This window comes from Mastigoproctus giganteus, chromosome 8 (assembly GCF_048544385.1).
Source record: "Mastigoproctus giganteus isolate SK-2022 chromosome 8, ASM4854438v1, whole genome shotgun sequence".
In the NCBI taxonomy this organism is placed as follows: Eukaryota; Metazoa; Arthropoda; class Arachnida; order Uropygi; family Thelyphonidae; genus Mastigoproctus; species Mastigoproctus giganteus.
The window spans coordinates 92,673,827-92,698,342 of NC_143582.1; the positions used below are offsets into that span (position 1 = coordinate 92,673,827).

General features: G+C 39.1%; 1 protein-coding gene across 1 annotated transcript in view; it reads left to right on the top strand.

The window, feature by feature from the left end:
• The window catches only part of LOC150081718 (uncharacterized), a 1,674,628-nt gene that overhangs the window by 655,864 nt on the left and 994,248 nt on the right, over window positions 1-24,516 (top strand). The window contains exons 10-11 of the mRNA XM_090378825.1: window positions 11,268-11,366; window positions 17,116-17,313. Coding sequence (XP_090234951.1) covers window positions 11,268-11,366; window positions 17,116-17,313 — 297 coding nt within the window. The remainder of the gene's footprint in view (window positions 1-11,267; window positions 11,367-17,115; window positions 17,314-24,516) is intronic.

Sequence of the window (24,516 nt, forward strand, 5' to 3'; positions counted from 1 at the left end):
AAATAAAACATTAATAGTACATAATATTTTTTATTTATTTAAAAAAATGGTTAACATGTATCTTTATTTTCTCTCTCTCTCTCTCTCTCTCTTTTTTTTTTTAAGGGGCCCAATATTTTCTTCTGTGCCCCGGGCCTCAACCGACCTTAATCCGCTCTTGCCATTAAGCCAATACTTAATGATCAACAGTTCTCAATGCACTATAGAAATAAACCTAGAGCAGTTCAACCTACTGGAATCAGATTTCAGGTATTATCATAAACCTGGAATACACATCTTGACATTGTCCTCCAAGATTCAAACAGTGCAGATTCTCCGTGGTCTTCTTTTAAAGCATCCTGTGACAGCTATTTCCTAAACTGGGGAAAACACTCGCTTGCAAATATTAATATATAGCAACTTCATACTGCTCACACACAAAATTATCCACGTTTTACAAAAGTATACACTGATGTATCAAAGTTTGAAAGTGGAGTAGGGGGTGCAGCCGTCTTTCACTGTAACACCATCTCTGTTTCCCTGCCCAATTGAATGCAGCAGTTATACAGCAGAATTATATGCCATCAAGCTTGCCTTAGAAAATATCCTCCATTTGTCCATCCAAAAAAGTGTAATATATGCAGACTCACATAGTGCACTTTCAGCCTTCAAAAATTCCTCCTCGCCAACAGGAGAGACTGCTTCTACAGGGATGGGATACACTTAAATAGAAAGGGTGCAAGAATGTTTGCTGATGCTATCGAGGCAGTGTTAGGTGGGTCGGAAAACTGCTAGATTGGGGGGGATACAAGGACTAATATATTAACAGTAGCCACTGGCAGAGGTGAAAGTGATTCTTGCACTGCTTCTATTGGAATGAGCCGCAGCCTGAAAATAAGATGCAGGATATTTCAGAGACTGCTGGGAATCATTGGGGTACAAATAAACACATGGGTTGTGTTAGGGTAGCTAAGAAAAAGAACAGGTTCATGTATACTTGCGTGTACACCAATGCTAGGAGTTTAGAAAATAAATTTGATGAATTTGAGGTATTGCTCAAAACATCAAAGGCAGATATTGTGGGGATTTCAGAGACGTGGTGTCACACAGATATAAGGAATGCAGAACTGGAATTTGGGGAGTACAATGTCTACAGAAAGGATAGACAGGATAGGAAGGGAGGAGGGGTTATGCTATTAGTTAAGAAATACATAAAATCCAAGGAAGTGAAGCCAGTCAACATTGCTGGACAGTGCAGTGTCGAGTCAGTTTGGTGTGACATAAGCATTGGAAGATCAAAATTGAGAGTAGGAGTGTGCTATAAGCCTAATGACTCCGATGAGTATAATAAGAAACTGTACAGGGAAATAGTGGGCCAGTAAATCAGAGAGTCTTATAATGGGGTATTTTAATTTCCCAGATATTGACTGGAATTTGGGGGCTGGTCACTCACACAGTAGCAAGGCTTTTGTGGATTTATTGGATGATTCTTTTCTACATCAGCATGTTCAGGAGGCAACTAGAGGGAGTAATACTCTTGATTTGATTATCAGTAGTGATTCTTCATGCATTAAGAATCTGCAGGTAAATGAACCACTAGGTGGCAGTGATCACAGTGTGCTGAAGTGGGATTTACTCAAAGAGGTAACTACCATTAGGGGTAAAGGGAAGGGTTATTGCTTTTGTAAAGATGACTACGATGGACTGAGACAGTATTTAAATTCTATACAGTGGGACCAACTGATGATGTTACCAACAGCAAATTCAAAATGGGAAGCATCCAAAGAACTTATCTTGGAAGCTACTAGGCTTTACATACCAACTAAGAAATATTGTTCAAGGTTTAGGCCTAAGTGGATGTCAGATGATCTAATGAGACATGGCAGAGAAGAAAAATGCATGGGATACATACAAATTAACACGTGACACAGAAGCCTATGATAGATACAAGTTGATCTGTAACCAAGTTACAAAGGAGGTTAGGCAGGCGAAGGCAGATTACGAGAAATCTTTGGCAAGGGATGCAAAGAAAAACAGCAAAGAGTTGTTTACTTATGTAAACTCTAGAAGGAAGGGGATGAATCGGATTGGTCCACTTGATATCGATGGGTCAACTGTTGATGATCCTGCTCAGGTAGCTAACAAACTAAATGAATATTTTGCATCGACATTCACACATGAGGAGTTATTCAGTGAGGGGAATGCCAGAGGTGTATTCAACTCTGGCAGTTTTTTTTTTTTTTTTTTTTGTAGTTGTTGGCGCATCGGCTTCTGTGGCCATAGTACACCTCCCAAGGTTTTCGCAGTACTTTGATCCAAGCCCGAGGCGGGATTCAAACCCGTGACCTATGGGTTGCCAGGCAGGCACTTTACCCACCCGGCTAGCCCGGTCGGCAGTCTGGCAGTAAGCTAGAGAATCTTGTAATAACTGAGAGTAAAGTGGAGGAGAAATTGTTGAAGATAAATACAAGGAAGGCACCTGGGGTGGATGGGATCTGTTCAGTTATATTAAAGGAGGCAGCAAAGGAAGTAAGCAAACCCTTAGCCATAATTATGAGAGCTTCCTTGGACTCAGTGGAAGTACCCATGGACTGGAGATGTGCAAATGTGACCCCAATTCACAAAGGAGGATCAAAGGGCGACACAAGTAGTTATAGACCTGTTAGTTTAACTTCTGTTCCCGGAAAATTAATGCAGGCACTGGTTAAAGAAGCACTGCAGGATCATCTAGACAAGACTTCAGTTATAGCTCAGACACAGCATGGTTTTGTTAAGGGCAAGTCTTGCCTGACCAATTTGATTGGATACTATGATGTAGTCACAAAAGAACTGGATGCAGGGAATAACTTTGATATTATATACTTGGATCTTAGAAAGACTTTTGATACTGTTGCACATGGAAGACTGCTGCACAAATTGGAGCAGAGTGGTATTGGAGGCAAATTGCTGCTATGGATAAAGGGGTGGTTGAGGGGGAGAAGACAGAGAGTGGTAATCAATGGACACTGCTCATCGTGTACTAATGATATTAGTGGAGTCACTCAGGGTTGAGTATTGGGTGCATTATTGTTTTCTGTATTTATAAATGATATTGATGATGGTATATCAGGCTTAATGTCCAAGGTTTGCAGACGATACGAAGGTTGGCAGGGTTGTCAAGGACACTACTGACACAATGCTACTGCAACAGGATCTGGAAAGGTTGAGCAGATGGGCTGAGAGGTGGCAAATGAAGTTTAACATTGACAAATGTAAAGTACTACATATGGGAAACAGCAACCCCAGAGCAACGTATCAACTCTGTGGTACTACACTGACAGTGGTAGAGAATGTAAGGGATCTGGGGGTGGTTGTGTAGGCAGATATGAAGTTTTCTGAGCAGTGCAGACGGGCTGCAAGAGTAGCTCATGCTGTATTGTCGATGATATATGGGAATTTTTCTAGCAGGGATAAGGAGGTGATTATTCCCTTGTATAAGGCAATGTCAGGCCACACCTAGAGTACTGTATACAGGTCTGGAGGCCTCATTTCAAAAAGGATGTACAGATGCTGGAACGAGTACAGAGAAGGGCAACAAGATTAGTGAATTGAACAAGGGGGTGCTCTTACGAAGAAAGGCTTAAGTTTTGCAAATTACAGTGTCTGGAGACTAGGCACGAGCGAGGTGATCTGATAGAGGTGTATAAAGCCTTGATAGATGGAGGTGTAGAATCCCATCAGCATTGAGCATGCTCAATCCTGATGGGATTCTCCCTCTTGCTCAGAATAATCACCTGAGAGGGCATAAATTCAAATTGAGGAAGGACAGATGTAGGATAGATATGAGGAAATTTGCCTCTAGCCAGCGGGTGGTTGGTTGGTGGAACAGACTTCCATCCCTTGCCGTGGAAGTTGATAGCCTAAATAAGTTTAAGGCTCAGCTGGACAGGTATTTCGAACAAACAGAGGGGTGAAGTGGAAGTGGTTATTTTTTATTTATTTTATTTTATTTTATTTTATTTATTTATTTATTTTTTTTTTGGCTGTTGCTGCATAAGCTTGCTTTCTTGCATCAGATGCCTCTACTAATGCCAATTTGAGTGTTCATCCAAATTTTTAGTGCAACTATACGTGCACCTGTTTCTACTAAGAGTAGAAACAGGTGCATGTTTAGTTGCATGGACACCAATGCTAGGAGTATAGTTAATAAATTCGATGAGCTTGAAGTGCTAGTGAAGACATCAAAGCCAGATATTGTTGGGATATCAGAGACATGGTGTCACACAGACATAAGCAGTGCCGAACTGGAATTTGGGGAGTACAATGTGTACAGAAAGGATAGACAGAACAGAAAGGGAGGAGGGGTTATGCTGTTAGTTAAGAAACACATAAAATCTAAGGAAGTGCATCCAATTGGTGTTGGTAGACAATGCAATGTTGAGTCTGTTTGGTGTGACATAAGCACTGGGAAAGGAAAAATGAAGAGTAGGTGTGTGTTATAGGCCACATGAATCTGACGAGTATAATGAGCAATTGTGCAGAAAAATAGAGTGGGCCGGTAAATCAGAGTGTGTTATGATGGAGGAATTTTAATTTCAGAGATTGACTGGAATTTGTGGGTTGGACACTCACAAACTAGCTAGGCTTTTGTGGATTTATTGGATGACTGTTTTCTAAACCAGCATGTTCGGGAGGCAACTAGAGGGGAGTAATACTCTTGATCTGATTATCAGTAGTGATTCTTCATGCATCAAAGATCTGCAGATAAAGGAACCACTAGGTGGCAGTGATCACAGTGTGCTGAAGAGGGATTTAGTCAAAGAGGTAACTAACATTAAGGGTAAAGGAAGGGTTTTTGCTTTTGTAAAGGTGACTATGGTGGTCTGAGACAGTATTTAAATTCTATACGGTGGAACCAACTGATGTTACCAACAGCAAATCCAAAATGGGAAGCTTTCAAAGAATTAATGTTGGAAGCTACTAGGCTTTTCATACCAACAAAGAAATATTGTTCAAGATTTAGACCTAAATGGATGTCAGATGAACTAATTAGACATGTGACAGAGAAGAAAAATGCATGGGATACATATCAATTAACATGTGACACAGAAGCCTATGATAGATATAAGCTGGTCTGTAACCAAGTTACAAATGAGGTTAGGCAGGCGAAGGCAGATTACGCGAAATCTTTGGCAAAGGATGTAAAGAAAAACAGCAAAGAGTTCTTTACTTATGTAAATTCTAGAAGGAAGGGGATGAATCAGATTGATCCACTTGATTTGTAGGGTTCAACTGTTGAAGATCCTGCTCGGGTAGTAACAAACTAAATGAATATTTTGCCTCTATATTCACACATGAGGAGTTATTCAGGGAGGGGAATGCCAGAGGTTTATTCAACTCTGACAGTAAGCTAGATAATCTTGTAATAACTGAGAGTAAAGTGGAGGAGAAATTGTTGAAGATAAACACAAGAAAGGCACCTGTGGTGGATGGAATCTATTCAGTTATATTAAAGGAGGCGGCAAAGGAAGTAAGCAAACCCTTAGCCATAATCATGAGAGCTTCCTGCACTCAGGGGAGGTACCCATGGACTAGAGGTGTGCAAATGCAACCCCAATTCTGAAAGTAGGATCAAAGGGCAACCAAGTAATTACAGACCTGTTAGTTTAAATTCTGTTCCAGGGAAATTAATAGAGGCACTGGTTAAAGAAGCATTGCAGGATCATCTAGACAAGACTTCAGTTATAGCTCACACACAGCATGGGTTTGTTAAGGGGAAGTCTTGTCTGACAAATTTGTTTGGATACTATGATGTAGTCACAAAGGAACTGGATGCAAAGAATAACTTTGATATCATATATTTGGATCTTAGAAAGGCCTTTAATACTGTTGCACATCTAAGACTGCTCCGCAAATTGGAGCAGTGTAGCATTGACGCAAATTGCTGCTATGGATAAAGGGATGGTTGAGTGAGAGAAGACAGAGTGGTAATCAATGGACACTGTTCTTCATGAACTAATGTTATTAGTTTAGTCCTTCAGGGTTCAGTGTTGGGTCCATTGTTGTTTTCGGTATTTATAAATGATATTGATGATGGTGTATCTGGCTTAATGTCCAAGTTTGCAGACAATACGAAGGTTGGCAGGGTTGTTAAGTACACTGCTCCAACAGGATCTAGAAAAGTTGAGCAGATGGGCTGAGAGGTGGCAAATGAAGTTTAACCTGGACAAATGTAAAGTACTACCTATGGGAAGCAGTAATCCCAGAGTAACATATCAACTCGGTGGTACCATACTGACAGTTGTAGAGAATGAAAAGGACCTAGGGATAATTGTGCAGGCAGATATGAAGTTTTCTGAGCAGTTCAGACGGTCTGCAAGAGTAGCTCATTGTGTCTTGTCAATGATATACAGGAATTTTTTTAGCAGGGATAAGGAGGTGATTATCCCCTTTTATAAGGCAATGGGCAGGCTACACCTTCAGTACTGTATACAGGTCTGGACGCCTCATTTTAAGAAGGATGTATAGCTGTTGGAACGAATACAGAGAAGGGCAACAGGATTAGTGAATGGAATGAAGGGTTGCTCTTACGAAGAAAGGCTTAAGATTTGCAAAGTAATGTCTGGTAACTAGGCACCTGCGAGGTGAGATGATTGAGGTGTATAAAGCCTTGAATGGTTTGAGCATGCTCAATGCTGATGGGGTTCTTGCTCTTGCTCAGAAGAATTGCCTGAGAGGGCATAAATTCAAATTGAGACAAGACTGTTGTAGGATAGATGTGCGGAAGTTTGCCTTTAGCCAGCGGGTTGTTGATTGCTGGAACAAACTTATATCTGTTGTTGTAGAAGTTGATAGCTTAAATAGATGCAAGGCAGAACTGGACAAACATTTGGATCGAGGGGATTGGTGAAATAATGGTTTTTTTTTTTTTTTCCTTTTTTTCCTTTTTTTCTTTTGGCTGATGCTGTATAAGCTTGGTTTGTTGCATCAAGTGCCCTTGCTAATGCTCTCAGCTTTCGATTCCGTTGTGAGTTGAATTTGGTCATATCTCTGCGAGTGAGGGAATTCGTTAATTCGTTTTTTTTTGGTTTTTTTTCCATTTTTCCCATCTTATTTTATTCATTACATTTGGAGAGAATTCACTGGAAGCATTCCACAGAAAAGAATGAGGTAATCTCTTATTTTTTATAATATATTGGTAAATCGTGGAAATTATTGAGCCTTGCAGCTCTGAAATTTTTACTAAAATATTCTGATGGAATAAATTTTTGGCAATTCTTGCATGAGACTAACCACTGAAGCAAATGGAAAATCTCATGAATCTTGATAATGTAAATTCTTTTGGGGCCTCACCACCATCCTCCTGAGAAAACTATGACCTTGAATCAGACATCACTGCTGCAAAGAGACCCAGAACAGAAGCAGTATCAAGGCATATGTCTGGTTTCCTGATTATGCATTCCAACACAAAATTTGGTAAGGTGTTTCAATTTTTTATACAATAGGCTTTAGAAAGATTGGCAGGATCTCCCAGGTAAGTTAGACTTTGGTCTGGAGATCTTTTAATTGAAACAAAAAATTAAACATGCTTAGAGCAGCTTCTCCAAGCAATTGCTATTGGAGGAATACCAATGACTGTAACACTGCACAAAGCACTTAATTTATCATGAGATGTTCTCTTAGCTTGAAACCTCCTTGATTTGTCAGAGAAGAAAATGTGCACTGAACTAAAATCCCAGGGAGCAATTGCAGCTAATGATTTTGAATTCAGGGATGGAAATTTAGTTTTGACAAGAAATGTCAATCATACCTTTAACTCTTCAACATCAGCTAACACCGTCACAGTCAGTTATATTCACTGCACAATCAGGCAATACATACTAAATCTAATCTGTTGTTTTTAATATCGGTGTAGTACCACACAGTTGATATGTTGGGAGTTATCCCAGAGTAACGTATCAGTTGTGTGGTACTAGATAATACTGACAGTGGTAGAGAATGAAAAGGATCTGGGGTAATTGTGCAGGCAGATATGAAGTTTTCTGAGCAGTGCAGCCAGTCTGCAAGAGTAGCTCATGGTGTCCTGTCAATGATATACAGCAATTTTTTTGCAGGGACGAGGAGGTGATTATCCCCTTGTACAAGACAATGGCCAGGCCACACCTTGAGTACTGTATGCAGGTCTGGAGGCCTCAGTTTAGGAAGGATGTAGATCTGCTGGAATGGATGCGGAGAAGGACAACTAGATTGGTAAAGGGAACAAAAGGCTGCTTTTACCTAGAAAGGCTTTAGCTCTGCAAATTGCAGGGTCTGGAGACTAGGCACCTGAGTCAGTAGAGTGGGATTATGACTCCCCCCCCCATATATCTGCATGATATTGTTTAATAAATCTACAATAGGACACCATGGGCTTTCGTGGCTGCTTGTTTACACTCCAGATAACTTCATGTCTGCCTGTATCGTAAAATCCTAGTTCCCTTTCTTCCTCTACTGTTTGTAATTCAACCTCACCTATTATATAAGTTATTTTGCTGTTGCTATTCCTCAAATATAAGACCATTTTGCTGCATTAAAACATAGCTGCCACTTTTCTGACCATTATTGTAACCTCTTTAAGCACTCCTGCATTCAGGTTTCAATGCAGGAGTGCTTGAACTGATGCTGATGCTTCGCACTGATTATTTATTTTTAGATTCCCATCTTTACAGTGTTTGCGTATTTGGACTTCCATGCCTTCTATCCATTCATCAATGTCATTTGGGAAAATCAGAAAAACAATGGTCCAAGAACCAATCTATGAGAACCCCACTTCTATGTTATACCAATCTGAAAGATATCCATTAATCACAACCCTCTGGGCACCTCCGTAGCCAGGTGGGCAGGAGCAGCGGTGCGTAGCACACGCTTCTTGATTAGCCTGGGGTTCGAGCCCATGCCCACCAAATACGGAGGATGCGGAAAGATCAGGGAATGACCACCGCATATCCCTGGAGCAATAGGGCCTTAGTTGCTAATGCTCCTAAAAGCCAAAAAACAAACAAACAACCCTCTGCCTTCTGCCCTGTAGCCATCCTGCAGGGCAGAAGGCAGAGTTTTGTCTGTCTTTGTCTTTCCAGTAATTCCAACGTATCCCAGATAATACAGTAATTTGGCTTTGTCATTCATGAGAAATGATGGACTGAGCAAAAAATGTCCCCTACATCCAGGTCAAGATGTAGAATTTGTCCCCTACATCCAGCTCATGAGCAATAGTGTTAAAATAGATTTCCAGGTTAGATAAATATGATATTCCCTTAACAAAAGCATGTTTTGTGTCTTTCAGATGTCAAATCTATCTAAAATATTCCCGAATTGCACTCTTAATCATGGCCTTCCAGATTTTCCCTACCATTGAAGTCAGACCAACCAGTCTGTAGTTACTAACTTCACTCTTAGAACTGTCTTTATGTATTTGCAATACTTTGGCACTTCTCCAACCCAAAGGAATCTCTCCCAAGTCCAGTGATGCCCTCATAATTAACCTCAGTGGTTCGGAACGTGCTCTGGCTGCCTTCTTCAAAGTTAATATGTATATGCCATCAACTCCAAGATCTTTACTTGCCTGTAGGTGCTTGAACGTTTTTGTAATAAACAGTCATGTGTAATTTTAAAATAACTAATTTCATTTGTCTCATCCTCACTTGCACAACCCAGCCTGTTCTTAGCATGAAGTGTCCTTTGTCAGTAAAGGCCGATACAAAGTACCTATTCAATTCATTGTCATCATCAGCTGGAATTTGTTTCCTTTTCTTTTATTATTATTTTACCCTTTTTTTGGCTGGGCAGCATAAGCCTTGGTCCTCTTTGCACCATATAGCCATTACTTAATAGTAATCAAGCCAGTTGCAAAGCCTAATGAGCATTTTTGACATATTGGATAAATTAACACATCTAGTAAAATAAATAGGTATGTAAAATTAAAGTTCAATTCAAAATAAGGTTCTGTAAAATATAAATAATAATTTAATGAATTCAGTATCACCAGTGATATTGAATTCACCAATATTGGTGGTTTACCAATTATATTGAATTCACACAAGGGTTCTATGAATAGAACCCATGTGTCACTGCTAAGAGAAGTAAGTAGGTGGAAACTGATTCCAAAAGCCTAGTAATATTTACAAGACGGATCTCAACTACCATGCCTATGGGGGGAAAGAATAATAAAAAAAGTGTGTGCCACTCCCTCTAGGGAGAGGCACGCTTGCGATATATTGTGCTGGTTAAGCTTCTGCAGTTTGAGAATCATTGTAGTAAGATACAAGTCGACCATCACTAATCCAGCCACCGGTAATCCAGTTCCACTGCTAATTTGGACATAATTTCAGCGAACGTAATTTCAAATTTTCCCGGTTGGCACACCGACCTGCCGTTACTGTTTTGGAGACGTTGGTTGCATCAGCTGTTGACGCTAACTCATAAACACTGGCAAGCCATTCCCACTTGTTTTTCTGGATTTATGATTATAACCTGCTCACATTTAGCCCCAGCCATGGTTCCAATGAATAAAGGAAGTGCCTCTCGTGGTTTAAAGCGCAAACACTGTACATTGTCCATAACAGATAAAGTTGAACTTCTGAAAAAACTCGACAGTGGTGTCTGTGAGAAGTTTAACTCTGCTTAATTGTAAATTCCAGCAATTTCTCTCAGTTCCTCTTATTTTAGTAATTTTCTTTTAGCAATTCCTCTTTAGATTTTTTTTTTTTACAACACTTGTACAAACTAGCGGAAAAATATAACACAATATGATGGATATATATAACGTGCTGACAAACTTGTTTTCACAAAATCTCTAACAATACTGACAAACTTATTGCGACATTTGAGAATTTATTTTATCGCAATTAGTTTTATTGCAGTGCTTGCCATGCATGAAATAAACGAATCACAAATGACCTTCATATGTATACCGTAATAGCATCACACGTATGTGGCCGACACTGCTTCTCAAGAAATACAGTAACCTACTGAGCCGCGTTGCCCACATATATGCGACATATATGTGGGCAACCAATATATTTTTTGGCCCCTGGGAAATTTTTTTTTAAACTATCTTGGCAGCCAACTTGTTAAGGTAGGAGTAGGATGAGGTGGTTAGCTGTTGGGTAAACTGTATGTGCTAAAATGACCACCAGTGATCCGGCACCCCACAGGTCCCAATGCTGCCGGATTAGTGATGGTCGACCTGTATTACAAATCATGTTTTCATAATTATTTGTTTTGTTCAGTAATATGATGAAATTTAAGTAATTTTGTTACATGTTTTACAGAATGGATTAGCACCTTTGCATATGGCATCACAAGGCGATCATGTGGATAGTGCTCGGATTTTGTTATATCATAAGGCTCCAGTGGATGATGTTACAGTTGTAAGTATTTGAACTTTGAGCAGCATTAGGATTTTCTCATAGTCACACACACACACACACACACACACACACACACACACACACACACACACACACACACACACACACACACACACACACACACACACACACACACACACACACACACACACAACCTGTGTTACATTTTCTTCATGCACACCACTTTCAGTATGAAAAACTCAAGTGATTCATATTCTGCTAATAAAATAAACAAGTAAACAAAATGTTACTATAAACTAAATATTTCTAGTGTGCTTCTTTTAATTGTTAATTTTTATTTGAATTTTAAATTGTGATTAAAAAACAAAAGAAGAAATTTTCGCATTTCTCTTCACTTTTTAATAATTCCTAGTAGGTATTATTACCTATCCAAATTCAGAGAAGATCTACCATTCAAGAACATATGAATTTGCTAATAGAAGAATTAAATTTACCAAGATAATGTTATATTAGTCTAGTGAGCAGTCTTGGCTACATGATAATATTTTTAGGATATTAAAAAGAAATCACATAAAGGGAGAACATTTGTATTGTGCGACTCATCAGCATCGTTATTACTATTTTTTTCATCAGGAGACTTATCAGCTGGAGAAGTCTTCCGGTGAATGAATTCCAAGGTGGAATTCATTTACCCAAAAATAGATGGGTGAATTCATTCACCCATCTATTTTTACGTAGTAACTGGGCTGCTCCCGTGAATCCTGAAGTTGCAGGGAGGGACCCAAAACTGAAATCCCTCAATGATTTCTCCTGTTATTGGGCAGTGTAGATTTGTCTAGTGACTCTTAGTAGCACATTGTTAGCCAGTGCTAGGCAATAGCAAATAATGGGAAGCAGTGGAATTACTGTGGTGTGTGTAGTAGATCTTTGATTATCTGGATCGGGGTTAGTAAAATGTTGGTCAGAAATCCTTTTCGACTGCAGAGTGATTTCAAGAGTGGACTGTCAAGGTCTATACATTAGTTACACATTGTTACTATACACCAACTTTAATGTGGTTGTTTACATCAACACAAGTTAAAAAATTTGTTGATAACAATTCTGAGATCAAAATTTTGCTGAAAACCTAAATTAAGTGAAAATTAAGTGGCCTTTGGAGTTCTGACAGTTTTAAAGGGAAGTAAATCGTAGTACACAAAGATCCACCCATTTCTGTTCTGAAAGTCTACATATCCAAATCACTGTTAACAGTGCCCAGAGTGCCAAGCGATAGTGTCCAAGCGATTTCCATTGAGCGACATATAGTGATTTTTCTGATTGATTTCATTCTGTTTTATTTCTTGTGCCTTTCTGATCTTCAGGGTACAGAACCACTTAAGAACCCAGAAAGGAAATTCACCTTTCTTATCTGAGCATGTTTATCAATTTTTTCAATTACAATAGCAAATAATGGGAAACAACTACTCCAGCAAGCTTGGTCACTATGTGGCACCACTCATGCCTCCCTGTGGCAGGGCTGCTAACCTGGGGAAAAGTTATCTTCCAGGGCTAAAAGGAGTAACCATGGATTTAAATGACTATCCATCTCTAGAGCCTTCAAGCTCAAGACCAGATATCCATTGATAATGATTTGATCTAAACTAAAAGGTTTCGTAGGGAAGCACAGCGTCATGACTTGCCAAACTCTCTGGTAATACACTCCCTAACCACCCAGTCTGTGGGCAAGTTATCACTATTTCTAATTCAAGGATATTTGGAATTCGTCAGTGGATTACCAAAAATGGTGAAACAACTACAATCCAGGGACCTCCTGATTGCTACCTCAAAACATTTTGAATGGCTGCTAAAAACAATGCCATTTGGTGGGCTGATGGTATCTATTCCTCCCACAATACCTTAAATTCATCAAAAGGTGTTATCACAGAGTGGGACCTACTTATAGTCCCTGAGGAAGAATTAGTTCAGGAACTTAGTAGTCTAAAAAGTATTCAGTGGCAAATGAATAACAACGAAAAAAGATGGAAATCTCATTCCTACTGGATCCATCATTTTAACCTTTAGCACTCCAGAATTGCCATCCACAGTAAAAGCTGGCAATTTACACTGCCAAATTCACCTTCATATTCTGAACCCTATTTGCTGTTTTAAATGCCAGAAATATGGCCACTCTCAGCAAGCATGCGGAGGGGATGCCATTGATCGAATTTGTGGATCAAAAAACCATACACGAGGAGACTGTTCAGCCTCAACTTCTGTTTGTCCAAACTGAAAAGGAAGCCACCCTGCATATTCTAAATCAACTTAAATGTGTAAAACTGAAAAAAAAATCCAGATATACAAAATTGAACATAAAGTCACATATAGTGTGACTGTTAAGACCTTGTTAACAGGAGAGAATGCTTCTACAGGGATGGGATACACTTAAATAGAAAGGGTGCAAGAATATTTGCTGATATTATCGAGGCAAAGTTTAGTGGGTCAGAAAATTGCTAGCTTGGGGGGGATACATGGACTAATAGATTAACAGTAGCTGTTGGAAGAGGTGAAAGTGATTCTTGCACTGCTTCTACTGAAATGCAATTGGGCAGCAGCCCGGAAAGCAAGGCAATGGGGATTTCCAGAACTGCTGGTAGTCAGAGTGGAACAAGTAAATACATGGGCTGTGTTAGGATAACTACACTGGTGCATGTATACTTGCATGTACACCAATGCTGGGAGTATAGTTAATAAATTTGGTGAGCTTGAAGTGCTAGTCAAGACATCAAAAGCAGATGCAGAATTGGAATTTGGGGAGTACAATGTGTACAGAAAGGAAAGACAGGACAGGAAGGGAGGAGGGCTTATGCTGTTAGTTAAGAAACACATAAAATCTAAGGAAGTGCATCCAATTGACGTTGGTGGACAATGCAATGTTCAGTCAGTTTGGTGTGACAAGCAGTGGGAAAGGAAAAATGAGAGTAGGTGTGTGTTATAGGCCTAATGAATCTGATGAGTATAATGAGCAATTCTGCAGAGAAATAGTGGGCCAGTAAATCAGAGTGTAATAATGGGGGTTTTAATTTCCCAGAGATTGACTGGAATTTGCCATTTGTTCACTCACACACTAGTAAGGCATTTGTGGATTGATTGGATGATTGTTTTCTACAGCAGCATGTTCGGGAGGCAACTAGAGGGAGTAATACTCTTGATCTGATTATCAGTAGTGATTCTTCATGCATTAAAAATCTGCAGATAAAGGAACCACTAGGTGGCAGCGATCACAGTGTGCTGAAGTGGGATTTACTCAAAGAGGTAACTACCATCAGGGGTAAAGGGAAGGGTTTTTGCTTTTGTAAAGGTGACTACGGTAGTGTGAGACAGTATTTAAGTTCTATATGGTGGGACCAACTGATAATGTTACCAACAGCAAATTCAAAATGGGAAGCATTCAGAGAAATAAACTTGGAAACTACTAGGCTATTCATACCAACTAAGAAATATTGTTCAAGATCTAGGCCTCAATGGATGTCTGGATGTCAGATGAACTAATGATAAATGTGGCAGAGAAGAAAAATGCAATGGATACATATAAACTAATAGGTGACACAGAAGCCTGTGATAGATATAAGCTGGTTTGTAATGAAGTCACTAAGGGGGTTAGGCAGGCAAAAGGCAGTTTATGAGAAATCTTTGGCAAAGGATGCAAAGAAAAATAGCAAAGAGTTCTTTACTTATGTAAACTCTAGAAGGAAGGGGATGAATGGTTCTACTGTTGATGATCCTGCTCAGGTAGCTAACAAACTAAATGAATATTTTGCATCTACATTCACACACGAGGAGTTATTCAAGGAGGGGAATGCTACAGGTGTATTAAACTCTGGCAGTAAGCTAGATAATCTTGTAATAACTGAGGGTAAAGTGGAGGAGAAATTGTTGAAGATAAACACAAGAAAGGCACCTGGGGTGGATGGGATCTATCCAGTTATATTAAAGGAGGCAGCAAAGGAAGTAAGCAAACCCTTAGCCATAATTATGAGAGCTTCCTTGGACTCAGGGGACGTACCCATAGACTGGAGATGTGCAAATGTGACCCCAATTCACAAAGTAGGATCAAAGGCTGACACAAGTAATTATAGACCTGTGAGTTTAACTTCTGTTCCAGGAAAATTAATGGAGGCACTAGTTAAAGAAGCACTGCAGTATCATTTAGACAAGACTTCAGTTATAGCTCGGACCCAGCATGGTTTTGTTAAGGGGAAGTCTTGCCTGACCAATTTGATTGGATACTATGATGCAGTCACAAAAGAACTGGATGCAGGGAATAACTTTGATATTATATACTTGGATCTTAGAAAAGCTTTTGATACTGTTGCATATGGAAGACTGCTGCACAAATTGGAGCAGTGTGGCATTGGAGGCAAATTGTTCCCTCCAGAGTGGTAATCAAGAAGACAGAGTGGTAATCAATGGACACTGCTCTTCGTGGACTAATGTTATTAGTGGAGTCCCTCAGGGTTCATTGTTAGGTCCATTGTTGTTTTCTGTACTTATGAATGATATTGATGATGGTATATCAGGCTTAATGTCCAAGTTTGCAGACGATACGAAGGTTGGCAGGGTTGATAATGACACTAATGATAGTAGAATGCTGCAACAGGATCTGGGAAGGTTGAGCTGATAGGCTGAGAGGTGGCAAATGAAGTTTAACCTTGACAAATGTAAAGTACTACAAATGGGAAACAGCAACTCCAGAGCAACGTATCAACTCTGTGGTACTACACTGGGAGTGGTAGAGAATGAAAAGGACCTGGGGGTAATTGTGCAGGCAGATATGAAGTTCTCTGAGCAGTGCAGACAGGCTGCAAGAGTAGCTCATGGTGTCTTATCAATGATATACAGGAATTTTTCTAGCAGGGATAAGGAGGCGATTATTCCCTTGTATAAGGCAATGGTCAGGCCACACCTTGAGTACTGTATACAGGTCTGGAGGCCTCATTTCAAGAAGGATGTAGAGCTGCTGGAACAAGTACAGAGAAGGGCAACAAGGTTAGTGAATGGAACAAAGGGGTGCTCTTACGAAGAAAGGCTTAAGTTTTGTAAATTACAGTGTCTGGAGAATAGGCACCAGCGAGGTGATCTGATAGAGGTGTATAAAGCCATGAATGGTTTGAGCATGCTCAATGCTGATGGGATTCTGCCTCTTGCTCAGAATAATCACCTTAGAGGGCATAAATTTAAATTGAGGAAAGACAGATGCAGGATAGATGTCCGGAAATTTGCCTTCAGCCAGCATGTAGTTGGTTGGTGGAATAGACATCCATCCCTTGTTGTGGAAGTTGATAGCCTAAATAAATTTAAGGCTCAGCTGGACAGGTATTTCGAATGAACGGAGGGGTGAAGTGGAAGTTTTTTTTCTTTTTTTTTTTTCTGGCTGATGCTGCAAAAGCTTGCTTTCTTGCATCATATCCCTCTACTAATGCTAAAACATGTTGTCTTCTTTTAAGTGTGATGCATAATTATTAATTTAGACTTCTGTTTATTTATTTATCTACTTTCACATATTTACTTTAGAATAATGCTCAATTACTTATCTGATAATTCTTATTTTTAGGCCTTATTATGCTTATTTGCAATGACAGTACTTCTCATAATGAGTATTGCCATTTTCATTAGTAATTCCAAACTGTAATAAGAATTATGTGTAGTCTCCTTGCTTGTACAACACTAAAAAAATTGTTTTATATATATTTATTTTTTACAAGATTCTTTAAGTTATTTTAAATTCTCTTTTTTCTTTTTTTTATGTTAGGATTACTTGACTGCACTTCATGTTGCAGCTCACTGTGGGCATGTAAGAGTAGCAAAATTGCTTTTAGATCGTAAAGCAGATCCAAATGCTAGAGCACTTAATGGTTTTACACCACTTCACATTGCTTGTAAAAAGAATCGCATTAAGGTGGTTGAATTGTTACTGAAGCATGGAGGATCTATTGAGGCTACAACCGAAGTAAGTTCTTAGTCTATAAATATTTTTTATTGCTGATTATGTACTTAAATTATATTCCATTTGTCTTTATAAAGTATGGGAAAAATTAAAATGTTTTTTTATATATAAAAAAAATAATAATACTGTATAATAAATCTTTATAGTATTTTGAGGAATTCGATATCAGGGTCATCTGAGTCATCATGCAGGTTCTAATGGAATCTACTATTCCATGATCAAAAACTTAAGTCAAGGTTCACTTGCTGTGTTATTACAATTATACAACAGATTATTTCTAGAAAACTCCTACCTAACAGCTGGCATTGTGCTATTGTTTTGGCCTTGCCAAAAGCAGGAAAGGATCTTGTTAATACTAGTTGTCTAGGAAAAATTCTAGAAAAGATGATTAACTTCCAGTTTACGTGGTTTCTTGAAGCAAACCTCTCATAGAGTAAAATTCAGTGTGTATTTCATGAAAACAAGTCAACACTTGTTCAACACAAGTCAACACGTGAGCTCTTGGTTAAAGCAGGAATAAACATTTGAAATGCTTTTCTTTGAAATAGACATCTAGTTATGATTTGCTTTGACATTGAAAAAGCCTATGATACCGTGTAGCAATGCAGGATCCTTCAAGATCTGCATAGCTTTGGCCTGCAAAGCAGTCTTATAAAATTTAGGTCATTTCAGGTCAGTTTTGAAATGCTCTTTCCCAAACACATATATATATAGGAAGAATGAGTCCAAACACATATATAGGAAGAAGATCAAGGCTCTGTTCTTAGTGCTGTGGTTTTGTTTTTTTAGTAAGAATTAATTTTGTCACTAAATGGAAGATCATCAGCATAAAGCATCTCTTTAAACTGACGATTGTGCTTCTCATGCTAGTCTCAAAATATATCACTAATGGGAAGAAAATTAAAAAATACCATAAAAAAATTGGAAGAATGGGCAAAAAAAAAAAAAAACTATTGTCTTTTCAAGCAACAAACAGCTGCTGCTTATTTCTGCTGATCATTACATCCAATCTTGACTTACAGCTTGGTTCTCACCAAATCCCAGTCAATCATAACATCAAATTTCTGGATCTCTTATTTGATAAGATGCTAGCCTTTCTGGATCATATTAAATGTATCTATACTGATTGCCTATATAAATTAAATCTCCTCAAAACAATATCTGCTTTAGCATGAGGTGCAGATTGTTGCATGCTCTTGCTTTTAAATAATATTCTGATCATATCCAAACTAGATTATGGTGCTCCTGTTTATGTCCCAGCCAAGGTAAATGTACTGAAATGGCTTAATCCTGTATGGTTTGATCTGAATTGGGTTGATCTTATATGACTTGGCCCTCCTTGATTCTTTACATCACAATGTCTTGCTTTGTGATGTATAGGATCAACGAGGACATATGGGATGGGTTGTATACGATCACCAGTTTTGAGTGATCCCTATCATTTTGAGTGAAGGTTGTGAACTGTTATTATATCTCCATAGGTAAATTCTGCTCCTAAATTATGCAGCCAAAATAAGCAGTCTCCCAAACCATCCAGTGTGACAATATCTCTTTCAGTCTCAATGGGAAAGTTTATATAGAAACAAAACACTTCTAAACAAGTCAGTTAGCATTTGATTTGAGAACCTAACCACATTTTGGGGCATGGATTACAATAACATACTACCAGAAGTAGAGAGAACTTATCCACTCTGGTCAGCTCCTGTTATAGATTGTGATAATTTCTTTCAGCAGTGGGGAAAAGACAGCCTAAGCACAAACATAGTGTGTTTGTTAGGTAGTTCTTGTGGTTTCCCAAAAATCTGCATTAAGTACTCTGTGATGCTGCACAACTTTGCAAAAAAACAGTCGGTATGATTTATGAGTAGTGTGTTGTTTTATCACTTATTTATTGGGGGCACATCACCAGGAGGGGACTGCCTGGCATCTATCCTTTGCACAGGGAGCCAGACCAGAGAGAGTAGAGGAATATCTAATGAGCCAGCCTCATGTTTGCAAAAACTAGAATAGGGATAGCTAGCAGAAAGGAGACATTTGTAGAAAAGATGAAGATCAGGTAGGCAAAGGGAAGCAGCAGAGTGGAAGATACTTTCCAGGCATAAAGAAGAGAAAGAAAGCCTAGTGCAGCATGGGATATCCCTAGAGAAGAGTAAGGAATGGGATAGTGAAGTCAGTGTTAAAATCATTGAGGCATGCGTATTTGAGTTGTATCCTCTGCTAAGTGGTTCCTGTGGTTCTTATAAAATCGCATATTGTTCATTGTGGTGATACAGTACATAGTTATACTAATGCAACTCGCATATCAGAGATGATTATACCTTATGTGATCCGAATCGTAGAAATCTAAACATTGTAGCATGTTGTTTTATTCACCTGGCCACCTCTCAGCATCCATCCACTAGCATGGGGGACCTGCCCAGGGACAGTAGATGGTCAACTACTAGGCTGCCTACACTCTTGTAATAGTGTGAGTGAAGACGAACAAGTGAAAGGAACCTCCCAAGCAAAAATGAAGGTTGGAAATTAATTGCTAAGATCGTGAAATATTTCCCCACCCTCCCTACATCCCTAAAGGAGGATGTACAGTGGGTATGGAAAGATAAAGTACAAAAGCATGAATGAAGATAGTGTCTGCTGTAGGAAATAATATGTAGGGCTTTGAATCTGACTATATTATGATCTTGAAGAAAATAGGTATCAGTTGGAACTGGTGCAGCATCTGATAAAAGTGGAGGTGGTACTGCAGGCAGAAGGCAACCACCAAGTTGGTCATTGAATCTCACCAGGGTAAGCCCTGGTAAACATTTAAAAATAGACAAGATGAGGTAGAAATGCAAGGAAAGGGAGATATATAGCTTGATAGTTACTCAATTTTGGTTAGTACTGGTGCTGGATATACTAGAAACAGATGTAGTTTGAGATGTCACACTTTGTCCCAGATATTTGCACAGCAGGATTGAATGTGGAAAGGTAGTGCAACCATCTCTGAAGGATAGTGGATGGATTCAAAGTGTGCTATAGCCGAGTGGTCAGGCATGAGGGTGCATGAGTACACTTGCTTTGAGTGACTGGGATTCAAGTCTGTGACTATTAAATACAGTGCTATTTCTTGAATTCTCCATAACTTGTACCAGAAATTGCTAATTGCAAGAAAGGCTTCTTTTGTTTTCAGTCAGTTTTCATTCTGCACTGAGTGAGTTTAAGTTGAATTCCAATAATAGTTGGTTTTGGCGATCCAAATATCTGTTGCACAAGTTTTGCACAAGTGGTGATGCCAGTCTTCTGCTTGTCCACATGAGCAGTGGACATCATTAATGATGTCCACTGCTCATGTCCTGTTAATAAGAATGTCATGTGGACGTAGAAAAATAGACAGTATTGTTTTTTTTCATATTAGAGACACTGGGTAGGAGATGCTATTCTTGGTGGACTCATCCCAGTGGGTTTTCCAAAGTGTGACTAGTCCCTGACATATTCATCGATGTTCCTGTTTGTGGTCTGAGGTGATAGTTGTTCTTATGCCATGGAATGCTGCTTCCATGTTCTTTTTTCTTTTGGAGAAGACATCCTGTAAAAACCTGTCATGCAGCTGTTGAGGTAGTTCTGCATATGTGCGTCATTTTCCACAGCATCAACAATTCCATTTGCAGAATTAAAGTCCTTGTTTTGATGATTATCAGCCTTGGGTACTATATGTGACAATCAGAACAAATACTGCTGAGTAGAGAAGGTGAAGGGCTCTAGTTTTGAGACCCCAGTCCTCACACATAAAACGAGCAAGCATTATTATATAATTTTTAGGATTTTTCTTGATAGACATCTGGTATAGTAGGAAAGTCCTACTACCAGAAGTAGAGTGTTACCCAATACAACTTTGATTGTATTGGGTGACACTAAGGTATTTGACTGAGTGCTGGTTCTTGAATTTTTGGCCTCCTCAAAAGGTTGGAGTCATCCTTTGAGGAGTAGGGATCTGCTTTTCAGTAGAACAGCTCCTGCTTTGGTCTCAATGGCCACATGAGTGTGGCCATTTGATGACGATGACCAGGTTTTGACATACAACAGCTGTGTGGTATGGGGAAATTTCTGTAGGAGCTAGTTGTCCAATATCATATTCCACACAGCTAACCTCAGGATATAACTGTCTGGGCAGCCCTAGTGAGTTTGTTCATGGTATTATCAAATTTTGTCTTGATGGATATTCTTCTGCTGTGAAAATATTGTGCAATGCATTTATAGATGTTGGAGGATCAGCCAAGTACTCTGAATTGCTGTAGGATGCCCAGCCATCACACTGTTAAATGCTCGCTTAAAATCAATAAAGAAAACTGTGACAAGAAGCACTTGACCGATATATGATATTTTTTGCAAGACATCTATAGTGAAACATCTTGGGAGTTTAGTTATATATGCATGTTGGAGCCTCAGTAGAAGCAATCTTTCAAGCACCTTTTGAAGTATTGGTAGCAAGGCAATGAGGCGATAGGTCTTTGTATGCCAATGAGGCAAATTGCATCTTTAGGAATTAACTTGATTTGTATGTTTCAGGTGTAAAGGGAATATGCTTTAGTCAAGACAGGTATTAAAGAGCTGAATTAAGGCAATAGGAGCAATGGACTAGAGACATCCCCCTCCAAATAAAACTCAGGCGAGGAGTTTTGCCGTTTTTGATCCTGGTAATGGCTGCTTCTACCACTTCCTCGGTGAGGGTCTGTTATGTATCTGATGCTTGGTAACATGTTCTTGCCAATGATGGTTTTGTGGTTGTCAGTGTCCAAACTTGAGTTGTCTGAATAGATGAGGTTATCAAGAATCTTGTTTGCAGTGTCTTTCTGGATATGGTTTCCTGGTTGCTTTCCAAATGTATGGAATTGATGTCTTTTGACCAAATTTTGTTGCAGAAAACTTTATGCAGAAGACCTCACAGGTTTCTGTTGCCTTCAATCCCAACTAGGGCCCACCAGGCACTTTGCTTAGTGTAATAGATTTTTTTAGTGTTTAGCACGAAACCTTTCCCTATATTGTTCCACTACTTGCAGTGGATGGGCTCTGTGTTTCCTTTGGAGGTCTTTTCTTTTTCACATAAGGGGTGGATGCAAAGACTTATGTGCTCCTCCGATCATCGTGGGACTGATTGTGAGTGCTTTTCATGGAAGACGTTGATGCACAACACAATGGACTTTGAAGGAAGCCAGTTTTCTGTTGACCATTCATGTTCTGATAGCATTCAGCTGACAGATCTTGAAGTGCTTCTTTGATGTTCCTGTCAAATATTGTCCATTTTGTAGTACACAGAAAACCTGGATGTATCATAAATGGGGATAGAGCGAGGAGTGATGGAGCTGTTTACATTATATGTTATGAGCTTGTGATTGCTATTGGTAGCAATATCATGAGCCTGCCAGCAGTTTAGCTTGGTGTGGAGTGATGCGAGTCGGATCGAAACTGGAACCAGTGACCAAACTATAAGTGGTGGGTTTTCCCAGCAAGTTGGCAATTTCCAGACCACATGAGGTTGTAAATAATTCAACTAGGCCCCCTCTGGAGTTGATTCTGGTATTAAAACAGCTGGTAGATATTGCATTGGCGTCAGTAGCGATGGCCACTGAAGTGTTTCACAGTAAGTCTGTTCAAGTTGTGTGATATGTAGTTGAATGTCCATGTGAAATGGAAAGTATGCAATGAGTAATGTAATGGGACCGAAGCGATCCTCTACAGTTGCTGATGAAAAGTGTTGGGTACATAGTGAGTCAATCCTGGTGATGTCTAAATCAGACATTTGTAATTAGTTATCTGTAACGCTTGCAGCCAGACAATGTTGTTGGACAGTCTGGATCTTCTGTATGCCAAAGGATAGTCAGACACCCTACCATAGTTGCAGGGCTTCCTGGAGAAATAAAATAAGTTAGTTGGATTACAGCGCTGTTTTCCTTAATTAGTGGTGCTTCCTATTATGTCTCCTGTATACCAGGTAAGATCCATTTCTTACTGAATGATCACATGGTTTATTACTGCCCTTACAGTTTGTATTCTTTGGAAGTGATGATTTGTTGGGGCAATATCTTGAACAAATGCCATGCCCCACACTGGCCACATACAGGCTGCTTCTTAAGACACTGGGCAGAGGTATCGCCATATCCTAAAACGTTGTAACATTTCAGGACTGATGTGAAATTCTGAAATCTATGGGACAATCAGCCTGGAAGTATTTTCCGTTGTTTGAATAGGTGTCTAATCATGGAGATAAAAATCCAATTTAGTCAATCTTTCTGTCTGGCCTTGGTAGAAAATTTTATCATCAGGTCCTTTAGGGCATCTTTGAATTTTAGTCAGCGAATTATAAATTACTGGAATAAGTTACCTACATGGGTAGTAGAGGCTGACAGTTTGGGGAAATTCAAAGGTCAGCTGGATAATTATCTATGGGAGGAGGGAAATGCTTAGGTTGTCCATTTCCTTTTCTTTTATTTATCAATTATTATTTTTTTTAAATTTTTTTTCTCATTATTATTATTTATTATTTTGTTATTTTATTATTATTGTTATTTATTTATTATTATTATATATATATATTTTTTTTTTGGCTGGTGCAGCATAAGCCATAGGCTCCCTTGCACCATGTGGCCATTGCTAATACTAATCTTACTTGTCAACATAGTCATGCAGATTTCTGTTGTACATCTCTTCAATCAGATTGACTTTCAATATAGAGGCAAATATGTTCATATATAATTCAGCTGAGCCCTCCTCAGTTTGGGGTTCAGAAATGAGACTGGTATTTACTTCAGCACTGCAAGAATCTTCTCTGTTTGTTTTGGTGCCAACTTCTAAGATTATGCCTTTGTCATATTTGCAAATGTTTTTAATCTGGATATTGTCTAGTTTGGGTTTGATAGTTTGACTGCCTTAATTCACTTTAATGCATATGCTTCTGTGGGTAGTGGGCACTTTAGGCATTCTGACTTTGTTTGCTGGGAGACTTCTCCAGTCAGGATCATAGGTCCTGAGCACCTAGGGTTGCAAATGCTGGACTGCTAATGGTTGTGAGTAAGGCAGCATTAGTTTGCTGCAGCTGTTCATTAGTGGCTTTGAGTTGTTGGTTTTTGATGGCTAATTAATAGAGCATTTTCTCTAAACTATCTCAATAGAACGTGATATTAAATGAGTCTGCCTTGGTCACTCTGCAGTTTTCACTGTTTAAACTTG